The 16,292-nt window shown below is 43.7% G+C and overlaps 1 protein-coding gene across 5 annotated transcripts in view; it reads right to left on the bottom strand.

The window, feature by feature from the left end:
- Nucleotides 1-2,589: 2,589 nt before the first annotated feature.
- MAEA (macrophage erythroblast attacher, E3 ubiquitin ligase) overlaps nucleotides 2,590-16,292 on the bottom strand; it is a 55,622-nt gene continuing 41,919 nt past the window's right edge. For all 5 annotated transcript variants that reach the window (XM_053304916.1, XM_053304921.1, XM_053304917.1 and 2 more), the window contains 3 exons: nucleotides 6,244-6,377; nucleotides 5,218-5,413; nucleotides 2,590-3,942 (listed from right to left, as the gene is read on the bottom strand). In XM_053304916.1, coding sequence (XP_053160891.1) covers nucleotides 3,847-3,942; nucleotides 5,218-5,413; nucleotides 6,244-6,377 — 426 coding nt within the window. In that variant the 3' untranslated portion in view covers nucleotides 2,590-3,846. The remainder of the gene's footprint in view (nucleotides 3,943-5,217; nucleotides 5,414-6,243; nucleotides 6,378-16,292) is intronic.

Raw genomic sequence — 16,292 nt, 5'->3', positions numbered from 1 at the left:
GTCTGATACCCCAGCACCGTATCGCTTCTTTACTGGGTACTTAAGGAGTCGTAGGTGAAGGCAGGGCCTAAAACGGAATACATCCTGGAAGAGCCGGACTAGAGCCGTCTTCAGCCTCCTGCTTTCCCCCAGGCTCCAGCCAGCCACATACCTTCGTTAAGTCCACAATCTGGGCGTTAAGGCAATAATCCGTTCCTTGCAATCGATATTCGGATCGGAAGTATACTATCGCACGACGTGCGGGTCCCATGTAGTTATGATGCCTAACACCCGTGCATAGAGCTATCCTTTATGAATTTGTCTAAACTCATTTTAGAGCCCTCCCACAAGGCAGGAGACACCTGTGCAGCCTTTGCCAGTGGAGTGCAACAAGTAATTTTGCGTGAGCTGGATAGACACAAGTTGACACCCATTTCATTAAATGAGCCCATGCTGTAGTGTTGTAAGTTGTTTTTTCTGCTCAGCATATTCGACTATTACAACAGCAGGCACTTTAGAGATCTATTTTTTATTTATTTAACATATTTGTATACTACCCAAAACGCAAGTCTATCCCTTCCCACACTTTCCTTTAGTGCTAGAGCCACGCTGTCAAGATACCACAAAACAAGCTTCAAAAATATCCATGAAAAGGTAGCTACCCAACTTGATTTTAATTTTTAAAAAATCTGCAGAAATAGCCACTTCCTGCCTTTTTAAGCTCTTAAGTATTCTCCAGTGGTCCTTCAAGTAGGCTAAGGAGTGTGCTAATCTAACTGAATTGTGCTGGCTAACCTTTCCTAGTCTTGAAATACTATTCTCCATTTTCTGTTCACACATATATTGCAAAGGCAGAATACAAATCCTCTTGTGTATCTATAAAAGTGTTATTTGCATTTTAGAGAAGGGTATAGGAAAAGAGCTGGTCTTGTGCTAGCAAGCATTGTCCCCTTAGCTAAGCAGGTTGCATATGAAAGGGAGACTCGGAGTGTGAGCACTGTAAGATATTTTCCTTAGGGGATGCAGCCACCTTGGGAAGAGCATCTAGATAGAGCTGAAAGAGATACCTGCCTGCAACCTTAGAGAAGCCACTGCCAGACAATACTGAGCGAGATGGATCTATGGTCTGACTCCATATATGGCAGCTTCCTATGTTCCTATTTCATACAAACCAGATTTGAAGAAGGGTGGAAATCATTTATCAGACATGAGAAGTACAGTAGTCAAGTGAGAGAAGTCTAGTGATGTACACAAATCTGACTCTGTGGTTCCTGTGTGTAAAAGCAAAGCTTTTGAAGGTTTTGCCAAGCCTGGCCATTTCAGTTCATATGCATCGAAAACTCACAGACAAAAAGGAAATGTTAACATACAAGCAACAATCTATTCAAGCACTTTGGAATGCAATCAAGTTCATGAACTTGAACAGAGTATGCAGATTGAGGACAACAGAACCATTTTGTCCTGGCCTTCATCTGAACAGGCACCTGGGAGTCCAGATCGCTATCAAAACCCATCACTTGAGTGAGTGGAGGGTGATTGAGCAGAAGAGTTTGGCTGCTTAAACCAACCCTACAAGGAGTGTTGTCTTCACCCAGTTAGTGGTCTGATCTGTTCTTGGTGTGGTCACTCAGCACATACCTCCTGTTCAGTCAAATGGAAGAGAGGCCCATTGCCATTGTAGGGATTTGGTGACATGAGTTTCCAAGTCACTGCTCCAGAAGATCCTTTCGCTAGAACCTTTTTCCTTTTAATAAGCTGAAATCACTAGACTGCTGAGCCCCAAGTGCTGAATTGCAGGGTCCAGAATTGTAAGTGAAGTCATTGGCTTTGAGTGGGACACCAGTTGTACTGCCTTGGCCATTTCTCAGCAAGCCGTTCTTGGGGGCGGGCAGGACCCTGTGCCAGGCTTACACACTATTGGTTTTATTTTGGATGCCTGAAAGTTTGAAGACTTTCATGAACAGAAAAACTCTGTTCATGATTACAGAGCAGAGCCCTCAAATAGAGGTGTTCGGCAAGTATGGTTACAGAGCAGAGATACATGCTAAGTCACGTATTCAATTTCCAAATAGCAATCATATAACTAAACTGTGCACAGAACACTTACAGAAGGAGAGTGCACTATTTCTGAAAAATAAACCAAGAGTTTCACTGTGCATCTTTTCCATGTTCTACTGTTTTCCATCAATGCTCATCTAGGATAGAACACCAAATCAAAGCTGCCCACATTCTTGAAGCTTATGCTCCTCAGTTATGAGAAACATTGTTTCTGTAATGAATTCTGTGCTCACAAAAATGTCATCAATCCAACTCTTGACCTTTTGAACTTTAGAAGTTGTGCTATTAATGTTTAGAACAGATAATTACTGCATGTGCCCAACTACTGTTCACTTACAAAGGATGTTCACTGTTATAAAGGCATTCTCTTCCATATCATCCAACAATCAGATACATTTCCAGGAAATACTGAAGAGTTGCTGAATAAAGAGTGACTGCTCATTAACAGTCATTACTAGAATACCAGTGTCGTGACCATTTTAAAGACTGTTCATAAAAAGCACTGTCAAGCCCACAGTTTTAAGGAACAGACACAATGGTTATGAGCAAGGCTTATGTTTACAGTCTTTATTAGCTAATCAACATCAACATGCAAAAATAAATGCTAAATACAAACTTCTACCATATGGTTTTGTTTAAACTACAATGGAGGAGGGGGGGAGTTGGAGAGTGATAAGGATGTGAGTTGTAGCTGTTAAAATCAAACTAATCTCTTCTGTAATGAATACCCTAAAGTTACATATTATCCTGCAAGGCATTCAAAACTTGCCCCAACACTTAAGGTTACCAGCTGATTTTCATGTGAGTACATTCTCAAAGCAAGAAATAAGGCAGTAGCACTAATGGTTTGATATTGAATCCTATGCATGTAGTTAACTAATAAACAAAGGACTTTAACACTATGGTAAACTGGAGAAAGGACAAGACACACAAGCAGTGCATTGTGCCTGTAATGTTCTCCGTTCTCTGTATTTATGCAACCTTTCTAATATGCTTAAAAGAATGGAGAGAATAAACCCTTGTATTTCATCTCAAAGGAACTACTAATTCTTCTAGTGAAATCAGCTTTGTGTCAATGTTGTTAGCATCCGTTTCATGAAGAGAACTACAATGGGCCATAGGATCATTTAGAAGGCAAAGGGTAAAAGGATACGTAACAAATGGATCTTAGCCAATCTTAACACAGTGAACGGAAGCACACTGAGGGAGCTTCACACTTTTAACATGCGGGCATGTTTCCAGCTTGTGCATCTCCTTGTGACACCACATTTAAAGGGAAGGGACGTGTGTGCACGCATGCACACTTCAGATCAGAGGGTGGACATACATTCAGAGTTATGACTAGCCACAACTCCCTCATGCATGTGCCACAGACTTGCATATTTGGCCCCTTCAAATAACAGTGTTCCACATATGGGCATCCAGTGCAGATGCTGAAAACAGGCCTTGAAGTATGAAGAGGCCCTTTGAGATCCACTGTAACTTTCTCCAAAATGAAACAGTCCATTTCTGAGTAAGCTTCTTTTGCTGGATGAGTATTTGGGGAAAATCCAATTATTGTTACAAAATCCAAACATTCAAAATTTGTTCCCTTGAAAGTACAAACTTAGTCACACTTTCTCATTTTAAGCGTGTATATTTGTTGCTCATTGATCTTTGGTCGCAAGAAAAAATGCCACCAACCAGTCTGACCCCCTCCCTCCCCCACCCCATGGCAGCTCTCTTGGCCACTCAAGATCTCTTGCTATAGGGCATGCCAGGATATCTTGCGTCAAATTCCAGTGGCACTTCGATGTGTACACAAGGGATTTACATAATGTAGACCTTCTCAGCTTGTGAGAAGTTGAAGACCTCTTTGGTTCTTGGGCAAATAACTTTGTCATCTTGACGAACAGAAAGCAAAGACTGGAGGGGAAAAGAAATCAAGGTAGTCAGAAATACTTATAGTATTTATCCATTATTCAACTTATGTAAACTTAATCTTAACTGGAGAACATTAAAAGCTGGAAAAGGATTTCATATGTCAGGGATTCTCAACTTTGGGTCCCCAGATGTTATTTGACTCCAACTCCCATAATCCCCAGCCCCAGGGGCCTGAGGTTGGGATTACGGGAGATGAAGTCCAATAACATCTGGGGACCCAACATTGAGAATCCCTGTCATAGGCCATTAAGCCAAGAACTGCACTGACAAACACTCTTGCATACACACACTTTATGCCAAATACTCTAGTCAAGGAAAGTCCAGTCTTTGTTATCCTATTACCAATATATTTAATATAAGACCATTTTAATAGGAGTTTTGCCCTAACTACTAATTTTTAGATATGTCATCTTAAATCCTTGAAATATTTTGATGGCAGCAACCAAGGAGCCAGTTTGAGCCTACTTCCTTATTTAAGAGCTGCTGAAGCAAAATTGTAACAGAACCAGAAGATTGCAGGTTGTTAATTTGACTAAGATTTGATTACCTAATGAAGTAGTAGTCTTCATCAACTACCATACATTAGAATAATTCTAAACACACTGAGTAGTACAGCTGAAATCAGGCAAATTCATTCATTTCAGTGGGACTTAGTGTGGATCTTGCCCATTAAGATCTAGGGCAAGATCTAGTTTATCAAGACTAAATCCCATTGAAATTAATGGGATTTAGTCATGACTAGTGTGTGTCACTGATTTTAATGGTGTTTAGTCACAAGTTAAGTCCAGATCCAGCCCAGAATATAGAAAGGGTCCATTCTCCCCCCACCACCTCGGTAATTTGTCTTTAGGCTTCTGAATGATGTCTTTTTCAAAAGACACATCAAGTACCACAGATGCTTTCATCTTGCAATCAACAGCAGAGTAAAACTTGGGGGAGGGGAGTGAGTTTCTCTTCACACATCCCCCTCCATACATTCCAGTGGAGAAAGGAGTGCGATCTGCACATATACAGCAAATGAATGCATACAAGCAAATATACCTTAACAGACAAAACAGTAATCAGCTCTTGCTCTGTAACAATATAGTTGCCTTCCATCCGAAAACCTCATGTAGCTAACTGCTTTGGAATGAACTGACTTCCTTAAAATGGAATATATAGACCAAGTTTGTTTTCAAACACATTTCAGTAACATTTTAAGAAGTTACTGAGAGTAGCAGACCAAGACTTAGGATGGAATCTTTATAGCACACTTACATTGTATCCATACACATATCCATTTGGAAGCATCATGGGAGGATTATTTTCATTCATCACATCTCCTGAAATCTTGCAGACTAGACGGGAGTTGGCACAGTGTGCCATTGGCAGAGGCTGAGCCAGCTTATTTAGCGATTTGCTACACACAGGGCAGTCAGGGTTTTTTGAACTGCCATCCTCTTTATAACATTGTCTATTTAAAAGCAAGTTAAAGGACAATAGCTATAGAAGCTAAACATTTAAAACAGTGGTACATATGCTGATAACCTCAAGACTTGACTACTGTAATGCGCTCTACGTGGGGTTGCCTTTGTATGTAGTCCGGAAACTACAATTGATACAGAATGCAGCAGCCAGATTGGTCTCTGGGACAACACGAAGAGACCACAACACTGAACTGCATAGGCTGCTGATATGTTTCCGGGTGAAATACAAAGTGCTGGTCATTATCTATAAAGCTCTTAATGGCTTGGGTCCAAGATATTTAAGAGAGCATCTCCTTTGTCATGAACCCTCCCACCTTTTACGATCTTATGGGGAGGTTCTGTTACGGTTGCCACCAGCTTGTCTGGTGGCGACTCAGGACCAGGCTTTCTCTGTGGCTACCCCAGGGCTTTGGAATATGCTCCCTGAAATATGAGCATCTCCTTCGCTGTTTGTTTTCAGGAAGATCCTCAAGACTCTCCTGTTCTCACAAGCTTTTAATTAGAAAATTTTATAATAGTTTGTTTTATTGTGTTTTATGTATTTTAATCTGATTTTTATTAAAATGTGTATACCACCTAGAAATGTATATATCAGGTGGTATAAAATATGATAAATATATAAATAATACACATTAGACAGGGTTAAGCTGTCACAGAGGACCTTCAGACTAATATGAAAAGCACTTTCAGAGCCCAAGTTTGTATCATTTTCAATCCAGTTATTTTCAACACAAAAGCACAGGAAACAGCCTACCAAAAAACTGCAAGGCAAACCTTTTCAAAACTATAGCACCTCATGATTGTGCATTAAGGATACGGTGTTTTTATAGCTGAAAGTCCAGCCTGGAGTGTTATAGTGAAGACAGAATTGTTCCCCAGCTGATGCAGCCTGTAGTTATCATATCTAAATTGCTGGATTAGCATCCTCCATCGAGCAGGGTCCAAAAGATCCTGTTTAGAACACATATAGAACAAAAACAGCTTAAATATAAACTCATTTCTAATACTGAAAAATTATGTATCCATCCAAGTGGTCCTGAATTAGCATCTTGCCTGTCACAGAGTATGAATTATGTATAAATTGAGTATACTTTAGTAACAAAAGAATACAACTTATGAAACGTACTACCATGTTAACTTAAAAAACACTCAGCTCAAGACACATACAGGATTTCAACACACACACTTACAAAAGGGTGGGTGCACCTTATACTAAGCTCCTTGGAGAAAGGACAAGATAGAATGTTGTAGTAATCAGACAATCAATAACCACCAAATCTTCCCAAAAAAGAAATCTGCCCCTTATTTTGATCTTAACTCTGCCAAAAAAGTGTCAAGTGCATATGGATCACCAAACCAAACTGAGTATCTATAGCAGGACAACCCGGTAAGTAACTGTAGGGCAGCATCCACACTTGAAGGGTACTGCAGATGCATGTACTCCTTGGCTGCTTTTATGTAATGGAGCAAAATAAAAGCTCATGAGAGGAGGCAAAACAGTTCATGTGAGCCATTCTTATTGAAGGCTTCCTTTGGACGCCAGTTTTTGTTGTTTTTTTTAAAGCAAATATTGTTTGGTCCCTGATGGAAGAGCATATGATTAAAATGTGTTGGGACTATTTGACTCTACTCAATAGAATTTGTCTCTTGCATCTATTGGATTACATTGCTGCCATTTATGCAAGCTGCAGGTACTGGTGTTTTGCTGGGTTGGTGAACTAGTTGGATGACCAACCCACGCACCTGAGATTAATGCCACAGTGGGAGTGAGGGAGAGAGAGAGGTAGCCAGGGTGGGGTGAAAAGAGTGGGAACAAGCCATACCTGCTTCTTCTGTGAGGGCAGACATTGGAATCTTTTTTTTTAAAGCCCAAGAATACGAAGTAGCAACCCTTTTAAGATGCAGGTGTGTAGGACCACATTAATCTTGAATATTGATTTTTTTTAAATCAAGAGACTCTGTATTAAGGAAGTTCATCTTATACAGATCTTAGGAAAAGTCATTCAGGTTAACCCAGACTATGGAGAAAGTACTTCTTAGAATATAATGAAACTTAAAATGCTTAATGGATTCAGCAGACATTAAGGGACAGCTCGCTTTGCAATTGGTAATATTGGTCTTCCTATAGAGGTGACGGTCTCAACACAGAACCCTAAAACCTTCCTCTTTCTTTTTTCTCTCCCCACCAAGATTCACTTTCACATAATTTGCATATTACAATTGTTACTCTATGGTGCCCTGAAACAATCAGTTGTTTCTCAGCACAGTTTATACTGATATGATTTAAATCAAACAGATTTGAAACATGATTTAAATTGCTTCACAGAAGGACTCTATTTTAATTATTTAAATCACAAGATAAGTTACTTGTCAGGAAGGTTCTATACATTCTTGTTCAACAGAACCTTAATACATGTTTAGAGATAGATAGAGGTTTTATTTTTAGAAAGTAGGTACACACTTCTCATAATACTGTTTCATTTGGGCAACCAGACCTTACATATTTGTTGCACTGTTTGCATTTTGCATGCATGCTTTTCTTACCCACAGATACAGCAACTTCTTTAAAATATTCCCAAATTGGGTCTCTTATGTTCTGCTGCCATGATAGGCGTTTCCATTCTACAATGGAGCATACACTCAGAAAATGTTTCCTCAGGGCTGAATGTATGAATATGTTCTGTTCACTTTTGGTTTCACTTTCTATTCCCCTCTCCATCCTGTGCATTTATATCCAGATTCCTCCTCACTCAGATCTACTCCATCCCCCCAAATCCTCTATTCATTCATTGACCTTCTTTGTCTTTGCACTTGGAGGGGGGCAAGGGTGTGTAAGCACACGGGACACATGTATACCATCTGCAGAATAAGACTGATCAGGTCTGTTCTCTCTCAGCCCCATATACTGCTGTTAACATGTTCATGATGATATCCGACTAGGTTCTTTATGGATTATTCTTAAGATCAATTTTCTTTTTTAAAAAATTGATTGTTATCAACCCTGATATTAGAGCCATCCATAATATCAAAAACTGGAAAGTAGGCAAGTTTTTTCAGAGTATCCTGGGCCAAAGCTTATTTTAGAGATCAGTTTTGCATTTTGTTTTTATTGTATTCAATTCAACATATTCTAGCAGGCGAACCCCAGACTGCATGGAGCACCACATTTTGCCCGACTCACAAAAGATCAGGAAGCCCTGGATATAAGTTATAGCAGCTTCTACTATTACTCCACCAATGGAAATCAGATCAGCAGAATCTGTGTTCATGCTGCCACACAGAAATTCTTATAGCTTTGACAGGCATAAGCTTGGCTGCCCATGAGCACCACTGGGATCTGTGTGGAACCCAGTGATGCTGCAGTGCCGGGATCTGCATGGATTCCAAACCCAGCACCAAAGCCCAGCTCTTAGCAGAAGTTAAGGGTGCATATGCACCCTAAACTTGGCTGCCAGAATGATGTCGGCATGAGCTGCTTGCAGCTCGTGCTGACACAGAGATGGGCACCTAGTGCACTCGTCCCCTAGAGGAATTGCCCAGTGCACGGTGCACTGTGGGATACTCCGAGGCCAGAATAACTAGTCCTGGCCTCCATTTACCCATGCTGCTCCTGGTAGTGCTGGGTGTGCAGCTTGCGCATCACAGGAGCTGCACACAATCATCTGGGGGAAGGTAGGTTGAACCCTGCTAGCCCACCCGTGCAGTTGTGTGCATAGCCCCACTGTGTTCTGAGTTTTATTTAATGTAAAATGTAGAATTATGCACACTGGGGCAAAAAACCTTTTTCTAGCTTCACAAATACAACTGACTTAATTCGTAGCATCTAATATATTGAGCAATAGAATATATCTAGTATACTGATAGCTCAATAAAATAAATCAACACGTTATGCAACAGGCAAGTTCCATGGTAGAGATTCTAAGGGGAAAAGGACTGAAAGCAAAAATTCCAGTCTCATAATGCCTACGGTTCTGGTTGCCTTGTTTCAAATATTGCAGAGCTAGAAAAGGAGTAGAAAATGGCATCCAGAATTGTAAGGGGGTTGGAGCACTTTAAAAAAAAAAAAAAAAGGACTAAACCATCAGGGATGGGGGGGGGAACGGGTATCACATATATACACTTTTATAAAGTGACACATGGAGCCAAGAAAGTGGATAGAGAAAGGTTTTTCTTCTTCAATACTAAAACTCACGGTCAGCTAATGTGCATTTTAAAAAAACAACATACTTGATTTACAAAATTTGCTGCCACAGTGCAGTTATAGTTTAGAAGACTTAAAAGTTTAGAAAAAAATTAGGATCATTATGGCTATGTAGAATCTCTAGATTCAGGAGACAGTGTTGTCACTGAATATTAGCTGCTGGGGAGTAACAGCAAGATTGAGTTTCAGCCCTGCTTATAGGCTTTCCATAAGCATTCGGTTGGCCAATATGGGAAGCAAGTGGACCTTTGGTCCAATCCAGCAAGGCTCTTCTGTACCAAGTGTTCATAGATCCACTGGTCAGTATACAGCAGCTGGTTAACTTGCAATAACTGTGAAGAATATCTGATAAAAACACTGCAGGCTACAGCATCAAGTATCTTTTGTAGGACCAAAGTGAATGAACAAAGTGATGGAGAAATTTTATCAATCGTCAACAGATAATGAAATAAGAATCAGTATATGTAGGCTTTCACAGTAACAGAGTTCTATGGATGGCAATCACAATTGGTATTTTGCTACAATCCAAGTGTGTATGCCAGTAATACAGCAGCAGGTTTATAATTTCTACATAGTAACACCAACCTAAGCCGTGAGCCACTGTTATGTTATAAAGCCCCAACACCCTGAAGCATTTTTTGTGGCCTGGATACTGCTACAGTAACATAAGTGGCCCACAAAGAGCATTAGTGCTCCTTGTCTGTTATTTGGTGCCTAGTGATCCAATCCATTGGGGGGTGGGGGAGCATAATTTTTATTGGCAACAGCCTCATCTTGGCTCCATTCAAAAGCACTGCTGCATTCAAATCCTTATTTCACAGTCCTCTGTAGGAGGGAGGAAGTGAGTATCAAGATTGCTTAGAAATCTTGAAACTTGAGAGTTAGGACGGAAGAGCTTTACATAGAGCCCTTTTTTGTATGTACTGAGGCCCTAGGTTGTGTGTAGCACCTCTAGTTAAACGACTTCAGCCATGTTCTCTCAGCTACTTAAAGACCATGGGAAATTGCTTGTGTCAAGGCTGAAAGTATTCTATTAGACAATTCTCAAAAGGTAACCTGCATGAACCTCTTGGAATATGGCTAGAAAGCATTCTAAATAAATATCCGTAGGTTCCATTTGTAATCCTTATTACCTATGAGAACTGTAGGAGTTATTTCCTTAAAGTCCCACTTTATACCTCAGTGAGCTAATGATCCATCTAGGAGAATATTTTCAGCCTACAATAGCCCATTAAAGACATACTCCTCAGAGAACAACAAGCGGAACAGGTGAACACACTGTTATCACTCTGGCAGGGGAACCGGAGAAGAAATGGGGAACTTGCGCATTATACGGTGTTGTGAAGAGATCCATCACCAGTTGGCCAAAGTGAGCTACAGTGGTCCCTCGACTTACGAACTACTCGACATCCGAAATTTTCGACTTACGAACGGAAAAAAGTGCCGCACGCTTACGAATTTTTCAACATCCGAACGGAACTGGGGTGGGGGGTTCCACTTTAAAAGGGAGGGGGCTTTACTCACCCTTTCCATGAAAGTAAGGCACTGTACTGTACTGTATTCCTTGTAGTAATCGGGCGGCAGGGTGCCGCCCGCTTCAATCTCCCTCGGCGCGGGCTCCCGCTTCTCGTAGCCATAATCGGGGCGGCAGGATCGCTCCCAGTCCCTGCCGCCCCCTTCAAGCTCAGTCCCCCTCGGCTGGCGGCCGCCCCCTGAAGCTCCCCAGAGGTTCCCCGCCGCTCCCTTGTTTCCAAATCTAGCCCCATTTAAGAGGACGGCAGGAGAACTCCCTGCCATCCCCTTCCCCCTTGCCGGCTGGGCTGCAACTGGCTTCTAGGAAGCCTTTTGTGCAGGCGCGCGAAAGGCTTCCTAGAAGCCAGTTGCAGCCCAGCCGGCAAGGGGGAAGGGGACGGCAGGGAGTGCTCCTGCCGTCCTCTTAAATGGGGCTAGATTTGGAAACAAGGGGGCGGCGGGGGACCTCTGGGGAGCTTCAGGGGGCGGCCGCCAGCCGAGGGGGACTGAGCTTGAAGGGGGCGGCAGGGACTGGGAGCGATCCTGCCACCCCGATTATGGCTACGAGAAGCGGGAGCCCGCGCCGCGGGAGATTGAAGCGGGCGGCACCCTGCCGCCCGATTACTACAAGGAATACAGTACAGTACAGTGCCTTACTTTCATGGAAGGGGTGAGTAAAGCCCCCTCCCCCTTCGCTCCGGAACGAATTAATCAGTTTCCAATGCATTCCTATGGGAAACCGCTTTTCGACTTACGAACTTTTCGACCTACGAGTATGCATTCGGAACGGATTAAGTTCGTAAGTCGAGGGACCACTGTACTATCATGCGGAGCATTTCTAGGTTCAGGTGCCACTCTTCTGGGAGGATGTCCAACCCACTGAGCCAATCTGCCACCATGTTTAGGTCCCCCGGCACGTGATGGGCTGCCAGGGACACTACATGTTCTGCCCACAGAAACAGCAGGATCGCCTCCGCCTGCAGAGATCTTGACAAGGCTCCTCTTGACTATTTGTGTGTGCCTTGGCCGTGGTGTTGTCTGTGCGTATTAGGGCGTGGCGGTGGAGAACGATGGACTGGAACTTCCGAAGAGCCATGTGGATCGACCTGAGCTCCAGCCAGTTGATGCTCTGCTGACACTCCTCCACTGACCATCTGCCTTGGGCCAAGTGCTAGAGACAGTGGATGTCCCAGCCTCTCTTGCTGGCATACGTGGTCACGAAGACCCTTGGTGGGTCTAGGAATTCTTTTTCTACTGAGAGATGTGGGACATTGACCCACCAATGCAGTGATTGTAGAGCTGGCTGAGTCAGGGTTCCCCATCTCCTGGATTTCACTGCTATCTCTGGCAATGATAGAGAAGGGCAGCAGGAACCATTGAAGGGGCCTCAGGTGGAAGCATGCCCATGGAACTGACTCCAAACCTGACACCATCAGACACAGAAGCCTGGAGAGAGAGAGAAGGGGAAGCAATCTCTTTACCAGAGCTTGGTGCACCTCGGCCTTCAATGTGCACCTGCATTCTGCTGACAGGAACAATTTGTCTTGTGTGTCTATGAGGACCCCCAGGTGAAGAGGTTGGTGTGCCAGGCTCAAGTGGCTCTTTCCCCTGTTGTTCAGGAAGCCATGATTCTCTCAAGCACTTGTAGAGCAGACTGTAGGTCTCATTGGGCCATCTGTGTTGACAGAGACTTTATAAGAAGATCATCCAGAAAAGCATAAGTCCTCACGCCTTGGAAACTGAGATGCATAATCACCAGACAGAGGATCTTTGTAAATATGCGTGGGGCTGAGCACAGGCTGAATGGGAGAGCTCTGTACTGGTAATGGACTTCTGCATAGAGAAAATGGAGCAAGTGGCGGCTGTTTTGGTATACAGGTACGTGCAGGTACATCTCCTTAAGGTCTATAGAGGAGAGCAGTTCTAAGTGCTATAGTGCTTCCACAACTGACCTTAGGGATTCCATGCTGAACTTTCTCCTGTGCACAAAGCTGTTTAGGTGTTTTAGGTCCAGCACCACCCTCAGGGGGCCATATTTCTTGGGCACTGTGAAGATTAGAGAGTAAATGCCCATACCCTGTTCTAGAGGGACTAGCTCTATGACCCCGATTGCTAACAAGTGTTGAATTGCTCCCTGCAAACCTTGGTGTTTCTGTTTAAGGCAGTATGTTGGAGTGGGAAGGAAGCAGTGAGGGAGTAGCTTGGTCAGTTCTATGGAGTAGCCCTCTTTTATGGTGGTGAGAACCCAAAGGCCTGCCAAAACTCTGCCTGGCCAATCTAGATCTGCCCCAGTAGGCGCACTGTGACCAGAATCCTGTCCCTGCCCCCAAAAGGTGACCTAAAGAGACGAAAGGACTGAAAAGGCCGCCGTCCTTGGGGTGGTCCTGCTTCCATGACGAGGATAGCATGGCCTTTTTATCTTTTGACTCCACTAAGATGTCTTTTCAGGCCTCTTCCCCAAACAATTTTTCCCCATCAAAGGGAACAGCAGTAAGGTTAGTTTTGGAGGCCTCATCCACCTGCCAGTATTTTAGCCATAAACTGCATCTGCCCACCACCAAGGTAGTGGCCACCCGAGATGCAAACCGGAGGGCGTCAAGTGTAGCATCTGCCGTAAAAGCTTACACCTTATGCAACTTTAAAAGTGTTTTCCTCAACCTAATTGGGTCAGAGGGAGGTTCCTGAATCAAGTCATCTAGCCAAATTAGTGATGCTTTAGCTACCACAGAGGCAGCTGCAGTGGCTCTCATTGATAATGTTGTGGAATCATGTGCGCGTTTCATGGCCCCCTCCAAACATTTGCCTGCGGGATCTTTTAGGGCAGACTCCCTATCCTGAGTCAGGACCGAACCAGAGATCATAGCCACATGTGTGTGTGTTGAAAATCTTCCCACCACCACTCCTGTTCAAATGCATACAGCTCGTTTGCTATGGTAGTAGCCCTTTTTGAGGAGATGGAAACCGTCCATTCACTTTTTGCTGCTTCTACAAATTGTTCAGGAATAGGCAGGGACATATTACTCAGCTTTGAACCCGGGAACACCAGCACACTTTTACTCAGTGGCTGGGATTCCCGAGATGCAGGGGGATTTAGCCCCAGGGCATGCACCGTCGTTGTCATGAGCAGGGCCAAGTCTGCGGACTGAAAAAGTCTCTGTGGTGCTTCTGGGCTCTCAGGCTCTTCACCATCAGACCATTCTCCCTCCTCTCTTTTGCTAATCAGGATCACCTTCTCCCAAAGGGTCTGTAGGGAGATCTGGATTTTCTGGTGAGGTGGGCTACACATCAAGGGAATAATGGGTATTAGGTTGCCTGGGGATTTATCGGGAGATCTTTGAGGGGGTGTAGCAGGGAGTTCGCCCATCTCCCTAGGAAGTAGGCCTCTGGGGTTGAGGGAGCCTGGGTCAGAAAATTCAGATGAATGCACACTCTTATCTCTCTGTTTTGACTTAAAACTCCCCTTTTTGGTTTTCTTAACATGTTTTCACTTTTTCTTTGCTTTTTTTTTTTAAGGGGCTGGCACCTCTGCGACTGAAGAAGCAGCAGCAGTAGAGGAGGAGGAAGAAGCCCACTTTTCTCTTTTTAGACTTTAGTTGGTCATATATTTCAAATGCCCCAAACCACATTCCCCAGGTAGTTGACATATCTCCTGGCATCTGGGAGGGCTTCACTCACTGAGATAGGTTGGGTGAGCATGGACACCCCCAAAGGACCCGGGGCAGGGGAAGTAGAAGAAACCAAATGCCCAACTTGGGCCAGGCTCACTGAATGGGAATTTGCCGTTGCTGCCCTCCTGGTGAGCGTTGTTGCAGCTCTGGACACTGCTGGGCCGGCTTCTGTGCCTTCGGGTACCACCATTGTCTTTTGAGCCCCCGTTGTCCTCTCGGGCTTCTGGCCACTGGTGGAGACCATATCTGGGACTTCTGGGCCTCGGCATTCCTTTGAGTGCCCCGCAAGGCTTCTCGGAGCGTGCAGGGGTAGCGGGGCTGAAGCCGCTGAAGGCAGGCTGCCCACAGGGATGGTGGGAAGCAGCAGCGAGGTTGGTGCCTGGGCCGCTTCCTCGCCCTCAAAAATGGCGGCTAGTGTTCTCTCTTGCTCCAGAACACCGCCTTGTCAGCTATTCAGCAGTGGCTAAGCATTCCAAGGAGCTACGCTGAGCAGGCCAGTGAACAGGACCTCAGGAGCGGGTTCCCGGCTGTTCCAATGACCTTTGGAAGGCCCTGTTTGCCCTTCAGTATTCTCACATGGAATACCCTGGCTGTTCTTTCCATGAAGCAGAAGGAACAGGAAACAAGTGGAGGCATAGAGGGGGCAACAAAAGTAGAAAGGCAAACAGGAAGTTTTTGTTTTTTACACACATAAGAATTAGAAAAAAGGAAGACAGCAAAAGAAGTGAGAAAAAGCAAGCGAACCTAAAAGGAAAAAGCTGAGAAGCTGCCTTAGAGCCACGTAGAACTAAAAGAACTGGAGGGATCATGCTTCTCCCAGCCTTAAAAAGCCTAACCTAATTAACATAGTTCTGCATCTAGTCACATGGCAACAGCAGAGAAGAAACTCATTTTTATTAGTGGTCATGTGTAAAAAAAATTGGTACCTATATTTGCAAGCAATGTATATGTGAAGAATTCAGGCAATGTATATATTACATTGAATTAAAAATTTTGATCAACAGATATTAGTTACTGAAACAGGAAGACAATGGAGTCCTTATGTTCTGTATAAAGCCATGATGAGTTATTAGTTTTGTTCACTAAATGTTTTCAGCTTCACTGGAGGGACAGTAATATGTCACATGTTCTTTTCAAGTTTACCTATATGAAATCAGGATGAGAACAGTGATGCAGGAGTGTATCTAGCTTTCTCTACTATTTGTTAAAGTCAATTGAAATGAACCTTACCCTAGCAACTGCCTCACCTGCCGCACACAAGCCCTAGGGAGAGACAGGTTTGGGTAGGAAAGGAACAGGCAGCACTCCCACAGTCTTATTGACTAATAAGACTGAAACGTGAACTGGTGAGAGAAGCCAAGTGAAAAGAGCACACTGAGTGCTAATGAAATGGCTACTGCACACAAAGCACACGTCTATATTTTTGCATGTCGTCGCAATACTTCAACTTATAAACTGTAAATATGGAAAAGCAGATAATGTTTT

Source organism: Hemicordylus capensis, chromosome 3 (genome assembly GCF_027244095.1).
Source record: "Hemicordylus capensis ecotype Gifberg chromosome 3, rHemCap1.1.pri, whole genome shotgun sequence".
In the NCBI taxonomy this organism is placed as follows: domain Eukaryota; kingdom Metazoa; phylum Chordata; class Lepidosauria; order Squamata; family Cordylidae; genus Hemicordylus; species Hemicordylus capensis.
This window is presented reverse-complemented; position numbering and strand designations above follow the sequence as displayed.